Below are 11,047 nucleotides of genomic sequence, written 5' to 3' on the forward strand. Positions count from 1 at the left end.
CAATCTTTTTCTCCCTGACTTACATCCATTCAGGCATGGGCTTGGGGAGGACAGTACAGGTAGTCCTCATTTACTGACTGTAATTGGGACTTGGAACTCCATCATTAAGTGATGTGGTTGTAAGGTCTTTAAGTCATGAGATTTATGACAGACTTATGACAGCAGTTCTGGCACTCCCCGTTGCCATAGTTAGGTGAATCCCATATGGTCACAGCATCCTGTGGTCATGTGATCACCATTTGTAACCTCCTGCTGGCTTTCCCATTGACATTCTTCTTGGAAGGCAGCAGTAAAGGTTGCAAATGATGATCTTGTGACTGCGGGACGCTGCAATGTCATAATTGTGAGCCAGTTGCCAAACATCAAAATCATGATCATGTGACTGCGGGGATGCTGCAACAGCCTCAACTATAAGGACCTGTCATAAGTACCCCTCGCTCAGCATCATAACTCTGAATGGTTGCTGAATGAGTGGACATTAAACGAGGACTACCTATAAACAATTAAATGGTTATTGCTATTGCAGGATATTAAAATATCAAGAGATAAATGGATACGATTGCAGCTCAGTGCTCTCATCGGACTGGCTAAGTTGTGGAACACTTGTCTTGATTGTGAATTATTAATTATATGCAGTAAATGAATGAAGAGAAACAAGCCATCCTTTTTACTCTGTATTTTAAGACGTTCTTCCTGATTACAAAATCTCTCTTTTGAAATTTCCTCACTTTCTAAACTGGGATCAATTGGGGATTAATCTTCATCAGTAATTACAAGCTTTTCTGGAGAAACTGATTACAGACAATTACAGATTCTCTTGCTATTTCAGGAAAAAAAAAGTTATTTTTCTGTTCAGTGTCTCTGAAAAGTGTCATGGCTGTATCTTCCATAATTACTGAAATACGCCTTATTAATTAAATACTTTCTGAAATCTCTAAGGAGCTTCAGGATCATAACATGACAATGAAATACAACTGAAGGGAGCAAATAATGTTCCTTGTTCCGTCCATGGGAGGAATGAAAAAGAGCTGTGACAATCTCGTTCTTCAAACTGCACTTTCTAAGTCCAATCAAGCAAGTAAAAGAACATATACGGAGGCTATTGCACTTCAATGAGACCTTTAGTTTTCAGAAGGAAATCCATATTTCTTGTAAAATATGTTATTGTTCATGTCACTGATGATATTGCTACTGCCAGATGTGGTATGCCATAATCCTGCTACTGCTACCTGTGTGGTGGGCAAGCCTAATCTTCTTAAGTATCATTACTATCATACAGGAGATCTCATCATTGCTGGCATTATTTTGCAGTTCTACATGATTTCTGATCCAGTGGATTTTACAAGGCATCCATCTGAAGAACTGGTTGATGAGCTCATGTATAGACTTACTGAAACACATAATAAAAGATATAATATCTTCCTTCTCTACGATGACCTTTATTTAAATAGGGAGTGTCCAAGAGAGAAAATCCTATCTTCCAACTGCATTATTATTAGTATCCTCATCCTCATCCATACCAATAATTCTCAGTATTTCTTGTTGATTGATCCAAGTTTCTTGTATGCATTTAGGTGCCTACAAATGCTTCCTGTCTCTGAGGAAAAATGAAATAAAACAAAACCTATAATTTCCAATATCTAAGTAAAATGTGGAGTCATTACTTTTAGTTCTAGAAACTATGAATGTCTGTAGTTCCCTCTTATACTTATTTACTGCAGGATGAATCACTAGCAATGTATTCCCAATCACTGTTTGCAATTAACCAAACATCAGTATTTAGGATTTTAATTATTATCATGGATATTAGGGGAAAAAATGGGTCTGAGTGCATTTTGGATTCAATTCCTGAAATATGTCTTAGATTGTGCAGAGGGTAAGGTGTCTCATTTTTTAGCCACATTTTTTCCAAGGACTGCATATCTGCCTTCTGCTGTTGTTGCACGATCCTGGGAAACAGCACAGTTGCTTTAAAGGGTTGAAAAGATTTATTACATTTATGCTCCTGCATGCTCCATTGCTTAGCCTTTTACAGAACAAAAGTGAAGGCAGAAGATTTAGAAAGCAGGACTAGAAGTAGGTCTAATAAGCACAAGCAAAATTTAATACCATTCATGAATATTCCATTTGGCAATTCACCCATTCTCTAGTGAAAGCTGTTTATAAAGCATTAATGGGTTTAGAATAGTGTGAATCCATTCAAAGAGTAAGTTTAATCCTCGGCATGATAACATTGTTCTTTGTCATAAAATATACATATATTGGATGCTTTAGGACATTTTGAAATACATTTGAAAAGAAAAAAATCACTGCCAGATGCTATAAAAAAATCACATTGGTTTTCATGCTAGAACTTTATACATCTTCTTGATATAATTTACAACCATAATTCTCATTGCAGATTTTTTCTTCAGAATTATCAACATGTCCTAGCTTTGATTTTTTCTGTAGAGGAGATTAATGCAAACCCTCAGATCTTTTCCAACATGACTCTGGGCATTCGCATCACTAATAGCAATTTCATGGCAAAATGGACCTATTTTGCTTCGCTGGAGCTACTGTCCACCCAGGGCAGATTCATTCCTAATTATAAGTGTGATATCCAAGAGAAGACAGTATCTGTTGTTGCAGGACCTAATGCAAACATCTGTCCATTTATGCCAAATATTCTGAATGTATACAAGATGCCACAAGTAAGAACTACTTATAAATACATACCTTTTTTTCACAATGTCTAAAATCTGTGCTTGGTTAGATTTCTATTACGTTCCTAAGATCTTTTAAATAAAGTTTTGTGATTTGCATACAAAGTGACCATCTGAACAGAAAGAAAAGGGCAAAACTGCCTAAACAGTAGGGATTTGTTGTGTGGTACATGCCTAATTCTGAAACTTGATCAATATTATATATTGCCACTGCTTGACTTCCTTGTCCCTGAGAAAGTCTGATCTGTGGTAATGCACACCGTATCTGTTCTGATATTCAGTTTAACCTAAACAAGACCTGTTTAGTAGACTCTGTACTTAGCAAACTTCTCTTTCCACTCCATAGAAGAGATTTTGTCTTGCCATCTACAATATTTTTGCCTTAAAAAAAACAAACAAAACAGAAAGAAAAACAAATGTCATCTCGGTGTGATGGTGCCTGGATGTGGCTAGCTAGGGGCTTGGTTGGTTTGATCATTTTTGCAGAGTCATATGAAGGTGTAGAGAGTGAAAGAAGGAGGTCAGAGGAGTTTCAGAGAGATAGCATGTTGGTTCTATTGTAGTGTTTTCTGAAGAAGAGACCACCCAGAGAACAATGGGGTGGGCAGTGTTGGTAAAAAGAAAGAGATAAAGATGCAAATTGCAAACTTTATGAACTTTTCTGGTTTGGGTGCTAGCTGGGCAGAGACAAGCAAAGTGAACAAGGTGGTATCTTGCAATCAACATGGGATTCATTTGACTTTGAGGAACCTGAGGACATGTATACAGTGTTCAGCAGTATAAGCTTCACCAGCTGTGGGATAGATCCATGACCCTCCTGGTTCCTTCAGATGGCCCACTAGGAGTTGTGGGGTTGGAAAATGGGTACTCTTTTCATTTGGGCCTAGAAGCATACTGGCAATCAATGCAGTGATCACAATGCATGTGTTATGCCACAATGACAGGTTTACTTGACTAGTAAGTAGCAGCCACAGTCATAGCACCTATAGTTTCCAAGCTGTCTTCCAAGGCAGCCCTATATGGAGCACATTGCCGGAGTCTGATTACAAGTGTGAGTTAATGTCACCAGATTATCACAGGGAGCTTCATATTTCCCACTCCTGTTCTAAAGGGTGGGGCAAGGAGACTCTGCTTCCTAGTAGACTTGCCACTGTCTCTCATATGGAAGGTAATATATCATGCATCATATATAAGACAGCTAGTTTGGTCTACTGATTAAAGTGCTGGGCTAGAAACCAGGAGTCTGTGACTGCTAGTCCCACCTTAGGCATGAAAGCCGGCTGGGTGACCTTGGGCCAGACACTCTCTCTCAGCCCAACTGACCTCACAGGGCTCTTGTGGGGAAAATAGGAGGAGGAAGGAGTATTGGGTTTGTTTGCTGCCTTGATTTATTAATAAAGGTGGGATATTTTTTTTTTAAAGAAAATATATTGCATGGAAGGTAAGAAGAAGATATGTTAGCAAAATGTGAAATAAAATAAATTAAACTTCAGGGATTACTGAATCAATAGATTGCCAATTCTCTGGCTTTCAAATGTTATTACATTTATACTTACTAAAGGAAAATTCTCCAGATCAGTTCTTTCTAGACTGGACTATATTGCTCTTGAAGTTTGTGCTGAATATCCTTCTTATAGTCTAAAAGTAGAACCGACAACCCAACTATTTTAATTCATTTTTTCTTAGCTCATATATGGATCTGCTCCAATGATAGACAAGAGGGAACACACCGTTTTCTTTCATCGTTTTTTCCCAAATGAGGAGCTTCAGACTAAGGGGATTCTCCAGCTGCTGTTGCATTTAAGGTGGACATGGATAGGGCTGATTTCCCAACGTGATGAGAGTGGAGAGAGGTTTGTACGGAATGCCCTCGCATTGTTTTCCCAGAAAGGTATCTGCTTTGATTTCATGGAAGAGGTGGCCAAAGAAAGTTTTTCTAGTGACATGGACGGTGTATTTAAATATTACATTGAAATGTACAAGGTTGTCATGAAAAGCATTGCCAATGTTGTGATCCTCTATTGTGAAAATCACGTCGTTACCATTTTCCGAGTATTTCCCTATCTTTCGGAGTATGAGGATATACCAGTAAGGAGAAAAGATAAAGTTTGGATCATGCCAGCCCAAATGGAGTTCACTTCAGTCCCCTTTCAAAAAATACGTCCTTTGGACTTTATTCACGGTGCGATATCTTTTGCAGTTTCTTCCAAGGAGGTGACTGGGTTCAAAACATTCTTACAGACGAGAAGCCCTACTTCAGAAGAGGAAGACCATTTAATACGATTGTTCTGGGGACAGGCATTTGCATGTTCTTTCCCTAAAGACATGTTGGATGAGGACACTGGAGGGCTGTGCACCGGAGAAGAGAAGTTGGGGACTCTTCCTAATTCTGTGTTTGAGACCAGCATGACCGGGCAGAGTTACAGCATCTATAATGCAGTCTATGCTGTGGCACATGCTCTGAAAGCCATGTTTTCCTCCAGTTCCAAACACAGAGCAAGGGCAGACAGTGGGAGACTGATGATTCTCAATCAAGAAACATGGCAGGTAATTGTAGAAGAAATGACAAGGGCACATTGTTCAAGCCTCTCTGCTATTTTCCTGGTGCAGAACCAGTACTTTTCAGGTTCAGTATCCTCATAGTTTAGAAACTACATGAATTACATGAATCTTTGCACTGGTTCATGTTTCTTTGCAACAGTGTGTAGGAACTGCATAAGTAAGATCTGGCTCAAAAAATGCATTTGACCAAAACCACAGTTTCATAATGGGGTTTGAAGTTTTGTCAAGCCAGTTCAGTTTGATGAAAGTGTGTTTGTTGATATTTTGATTCTCCTGCACAGTAGTACCCACAACATCTAAAAGCTAGTAGTGTACATTTGCTGTAGGAATATTTATTTTGCCAGATCAATTGTTTTTATTTATGTATTTACTTGTGGAATTTATAGAGCTGCCCATCCCACACATGTGACTCTGGGCACAGAGTACACAATTAAAACACAAAGCTAAAGAATCAATATAATTCAAACACAAACATTTGTGTTTGATTTGCTTCCATTTAGCTCCATCATTTCCTGAGAACAGTCTTATTTAACAACAGTATTGGGGAAAAAGTTTTCTTTAATGAAAATGGGGAATTAGAAACTGGATTGGATATAATCAACTGGATCACATTCCCAAACCAGACTTTCCTTAAAGTCAAAGTTGGAAAGATAGACCCCTTGGCTTCTCCAGAAGAGCCTTTCACAATTGCCGAAGAAAACATCATCTGGCCAACCATGTTCAACCAGGTATTTCCTACTGGCAGTTCAGGTTATCTAGAATCCTCCTCCCGGCCTTTTTCAGAATCACTTCTATCATTTGAGTGACTCATTAGTATTAAAACTGAGGCAGTAGAAATATGACAAAAAATGAACAGTGCTGAGATTGGAATATATAGCTCTTCCAGTATACAACTTGTACTCCCTTACCATACATTGATGGACATTCCTGAATGTATACAATTACCAGCTGTCATTTTCAGGTTGCCTACAGAGGAAACCATCTTTGAGTAAGGAAAGCTGGAAATTATTTAATAATACACAAGCTATATGTTGAGATACTGTACTGGTTAAAATATCTTATACCTTGCCATTGTTCCAAGTTTTTGTTTTTTTTTCCTTCATAAAGTAAGGGTAGTGAATCTCTACCTTTTAATTTTATTACCTTCTGACTGCACATTGTCCAAGACATATCTTGCAATCCCTTCTATTCTCTTTAGTTTTCTACATTTAACCTTTAACTTTAATTAATACCTCATCTGTTCCATAATAACTACAAGGCTGACTGGATTGCATTTCTCTATAATCTATTTCACGTTCTATAATTTGATTCTAGGTAGTAAAGAAGAGTCAGTTTGGCATGGTGGTTAAGGCACTGGGCTAGAAATTAGGAGACCATGAGTTCTATTGTGTTAGGCATGAAGCCAGCTGGGGGACCTTGGGCCAGTCACTTTTTCTCAACCCTAGGAAGGAGGAAATTGCAAACCATTTCTGAAAAACCTTGCGCAGAAAACTTGGAATTTGGAATCCCACGAATTACAGCACAAATTCTCTGCAGTACTCCTTTTCAGGACCTAAATGATAGAAAGGACTAGAGCCAATGGAAATTCCAAGATTGAGTTCCCCCCATAAAGCATGGAATAAATTACCTATCAGTTTGACCAAGATGGAATACGAGGGGAGTCCAGCTTTAACGATTAGGCTTTCAGGAAACCTAAGGCTTTGTCAATATATCTTAGGAAATAGTAACATACATGATTCCAGGAGGACATATAGATAATGTCACTTTGGTATGGTGGCATTTATTAAATGTGCATGTCTAATAATATGTTGAGGTTGAATCCTATGCACCGCATTTCTCAAAAAGTCATGCAGCTTTATCAGGATAACACATACACAGTGAAACACTAGTTTATAAATTATAAATTTTGATTATTGCTCCATCCTGGTTTCATTTCTGGACAGGCACTACCACTTTCTGTATGCAATGACAATTGTTATTCAGGCCACAGCAAGATCAAAATAGAAGGGAAGCCATTTTGCTGCTATGACTGTCTTCCATGTGGAAAAGGGAAAATTTCAAATAAAATAGGTAAGGTGTGTCTTGTACATAACTGCTAAGCCTTATGAACTATCACCCACAGTACTGTTTACCTATCTGCATTTAATCTGTGCTGCACTTTTCTTGAATGTAATCTGTAATGGTTGCCTATTCTGACAGACTCAGTCTCACAAGCAGATGCTTAAGGATAACTGATTTATTGAAAGAATAGTGTGCAAATACAAAGAAAGCTGAGAATGAGCAAAAGCGCGCCAAATACAAACTAAAAACCCTCGCTTCAAACCCGGTCCCGCCCTCACTCCCGCTTAGCAGCCACCCCCTCCCAGATGTTAGCAACCGTCACTCACATCGGCCTGAGAAAGTAACCTTGAACACAGTCAATAACCCAAACATACATTCCACAGTTACAGCAAGGAGATTACAGCCTGGCACGGTTGGAAATCTCCACACGGATCAGGAAAGTGACATGCGAAACATTACGATGTATTCAGAACATTGAAACGATGAACATGACATAATCAGTTATTCAGAATTCAGAGTACTCTACCTCTGCCTGTGTACTAGATTTTTCCCAGGGTTTTTCATAACATCCAAATCTGAACTTCTGGTCCATATTGTCCCTGAATTAAGCCTGACTTTGAATTCCCATGAATGCAGAACCAGATAAAGAAAAAAATCCATCCCATGAAAAGGATTCTTACTAAGTGAGAGAAGAATCTTCCTAAGATTGAGGGAAATCCTTTTGGGGGGACAGAGGGGAAGGAATGGAACACTTGTGTTTTATCATCAATCACCTATGAAGGAAGAAGAATGAATCTGATGCCCTGTTAGGTATAAAGGATTAGGAAGATGAGTTTGTCCTTGCTGGAGAGCAGCAGGCATGTAAAAACCCCACTTAGAAGGTTAGTGGGAGTTACAACTGAGGCTGTTTGCTGTACATTCTCAGACTGCAGCCTTGAAAATGGCATGGCATTTGTTATGTAAGAACAACCCCCCAAATTAAACATTTTGAATTGTGTGGAATCTGATTGATTGATTGAAAACTGGGTGAAGCTTATTAAGGAAGTTTTTAGTGTTTTAGGTCAAAGAAAGGTCTGGGAAAGCTAGAGGTTTTCTGCAGATTTCAGAGCCATAGGACTACACTTCTAATACATACATACATCATACATACATACATACATACATACATACATACATACGGTTAATTTAGTGCATTAAACCACCCAAGGCTTCTCTTATGAACAAAGCAAACATATGCATTTCAAAACACTTCAGAACAAGAAATATGGACCATGAATATTGATCCTTCTGCTGCTCTGATAGCAATTTACAATCATCAAGGATCTGCAACCTTGGACATAAATGGCATTCTTGCTAAAATGTTTGTCACTTGAACATGGAAAATCCAAACTGAGAAAGCGTATGAGTTAATGGAAGTATCCCCAAGGAATTAGGTTGTCTCTTCCTGAAGGGAGAGAAGTCACCTACTAGGAATTCAGAATGTAAGTGGTAGATTTTGACTCATTTTCCATAAAACAAGTCAGTCCTTAAGTAAGTTGTCCAACTACAAGAGCTCACAACGAAGTATCACACCATTTCTCTGGAAAAGAGACCAGGAAAGTCTGAACTGGGAAGCATAACACAATTAAACTTTTCTCTTCCACTTTCCTCTGCTATCCTCCAACATGACACTGAGACTGGCACAAATGACGGTGGTCTCTTTTTGATCAAATAATATACAGTAGATATTTCTGCCTATGGATGGTCTCATTCTTAATTTCTAATAGTGCAATACAAATAAGATGGGCATAGCTTACTTAGAAATAAATGAAGTTGCATTAATAATTCAGTCCATCTAATTCATAGCTTTTATGGGCCCTGATGTTTTCTTTTGCAGATGCAGATGACTGTTTCCAGTGTTCAGAGGATCAGTACCCGAATGAAGCTCACAATCTTTGCATTGAAAAACATATAACTTTCTTGTCTTATGAAGAGCCACTGGGAATCACTTTGGCCACTGTAGCTCTCCTCTTTTTTGTAATCTCAGCTTTGGTGCTGGGGATCTTCATCAAACAGTGGGACACCCCCATCGTCAAAGCCAACAACCGGAACCTCACCTACATTCTCCTCATCGCTCTCCTCCTTTCCTTCCTTTGCAGTTTGCTCTTCATTGGGCAACCTGACCAAGCGAAATGTCTCATGCGACAACCTGCTTTTGGCATCATCTTCTCTATAGCCCTTTCTTGTATATTGGGGAAAACAGCCATTGTGGTTCTTGCTTTCATGGCCACCAAACCAGGATCCCAAATAAAGAAATGGGTAGGGAAAAGGTTGGCCAACACAATTGTTCTGTCTTGCTCCCTGGTGCAAGGCATAATTTGTGTTGTGTGGCTGGCATTTTTCCCCCCATTCCCAGATTCAGACATGTACTCCATGGCTGAAGAAATTGTCCTAGAATGTAATGAAGGTTCAGCCACCATGTTTTATACTGTCCTTGGCTTTATGGGGTTCTTGACTGCTACCAGCTTCATGGTGGCCTTCCTGGCTAGGAATTTACCAGACAGCTTCAACGAAGCCAAATTTATCACCTTCAGCATGTTGGTCTTTTGCAGCGTCTGGGTATCATTTGTTCCCACCTATCTGAGCATCAAGGGGAAGTACATGGTGGCAGTGGAAATATTCTCCATTTTGGCTTCTGCAGCTGGATTGCTGGGCTGCATCTTTTTCCCCAAATGCTACATTCTTCTTCTGAGGCCTGATTTAAATAGAAAGGAGCAACTTACTAAAAAACAAAACAAAACTGAATTATGCTTTTGAATCATATAATCTCTCCTTACTGTAGTGTTTTCTTTTTTTGCTAGACTTCTCAATTTGGGAAAACTGAGCATAATCTTTTTTTTCAAAAATACACAAAATAAATGTTTACCTAACTTTGGAATGTGCCTGAGGAATAATTATTGTTTATATATAAGATGATGTAATGATATAAAAATGGAAGGTTACATACATGTCAGCTAACGGAGGATGTCCTGTGGCAATTTGCACAGCATTTTGCTAGCCCAATTGCTCAGATTTGCTTAGTCTTGAGTCTTCATGGATCTTGGGTTTGACAACTATTATCTAGTCTCCAACTATCTTGGCGGGAGGAGGTTGTTGAGTATGTAGTAGGGATTCACTTCGGAGCAGTCTAGAAGAAGCATATTATCTGGGTCCTTTTCAGTCAGAATTCATGCATCTGTATGGGGAGGTAACAGCATTGGACATGCTATTGGATGAGCATTGTCAGGATGGACAGAAGTAATCCTCCCACCTAGTCCTTCTGGATCATTCAGTAACATTTAACATAGCCAATATAAGAGGTGTTTCAGAGACATCTAGAAGGATGGGGTTTTACGGCTCTGTTCTGCAGTGGTTCCTCACCTTCCTTAGTGGGTGGATTCAGTTAATGGTTAGAGGGGGAGGGGGAGGGGTCAGTGCAGTAGTCTCTCACTTGTGGGGTAGCACAAGTTCAGATCTCTCCCCCCTGCTATTTAACAACTACATAAAGCCTCTGGGAGAGTTATCCATTTGTTTGGGGTAAAGTATTATCAATATGCTGATGATGCCCCACTAAATATCACCAACCCAGGCTGTTCTAGTGATCCTATGGAAAACATATTCTAGAGATATCAGCCAAACCCAGCTACCCAAGAATCCAGCTTCCGCTGGGATCAAACTCAGGTTGTGGGAAGAGTTTCAGC

The 11,047-nt window shown here is 39.2% G+C and overlaps 1 protein-coding gene across 1 annotated transcript; it reads left to right on the forward strand.

Moving 5' to 3' along the window:
- Positions 1–1,158: 1,158 nt before the first annotated feature.
- LOC134496954 (vomeronasal type-2 receptor 26-like) lies at positions 1,159–10,124 on the forward strand. The gene is made up of 6 exons (XM_063302668.1): positions 1,159–1,379; positions 2,516–2,693; positions 4,392–5,252; positions 5,768–5,995; positions 7,211–7,337; positions 9,205–10,124. Exons 1-6 carry the CDS (start codon positions 1,159–1,161, stop codon positions 10,122–10,124), a joined length of 2,535 nt encoding a protein of 844 aa, XP_063158738.1.
- The last annotated feature ends 923 nt before the right edge of the window (positions 10,125–11,047 follow it).

This window comes from Candoia aspera, chromosome 4 (assembly GCF_035149785.1).
Source record: "Candoia aspera isolate rCanAsp1 chromosome 4, rCanAsp1.hap2, whole genome shotgun sequence".
NCBI lineage: Eukaryota > Metazoa > Chordata > Lepidosauria > Squamata > Boidae > Candoia > Candoia aspera.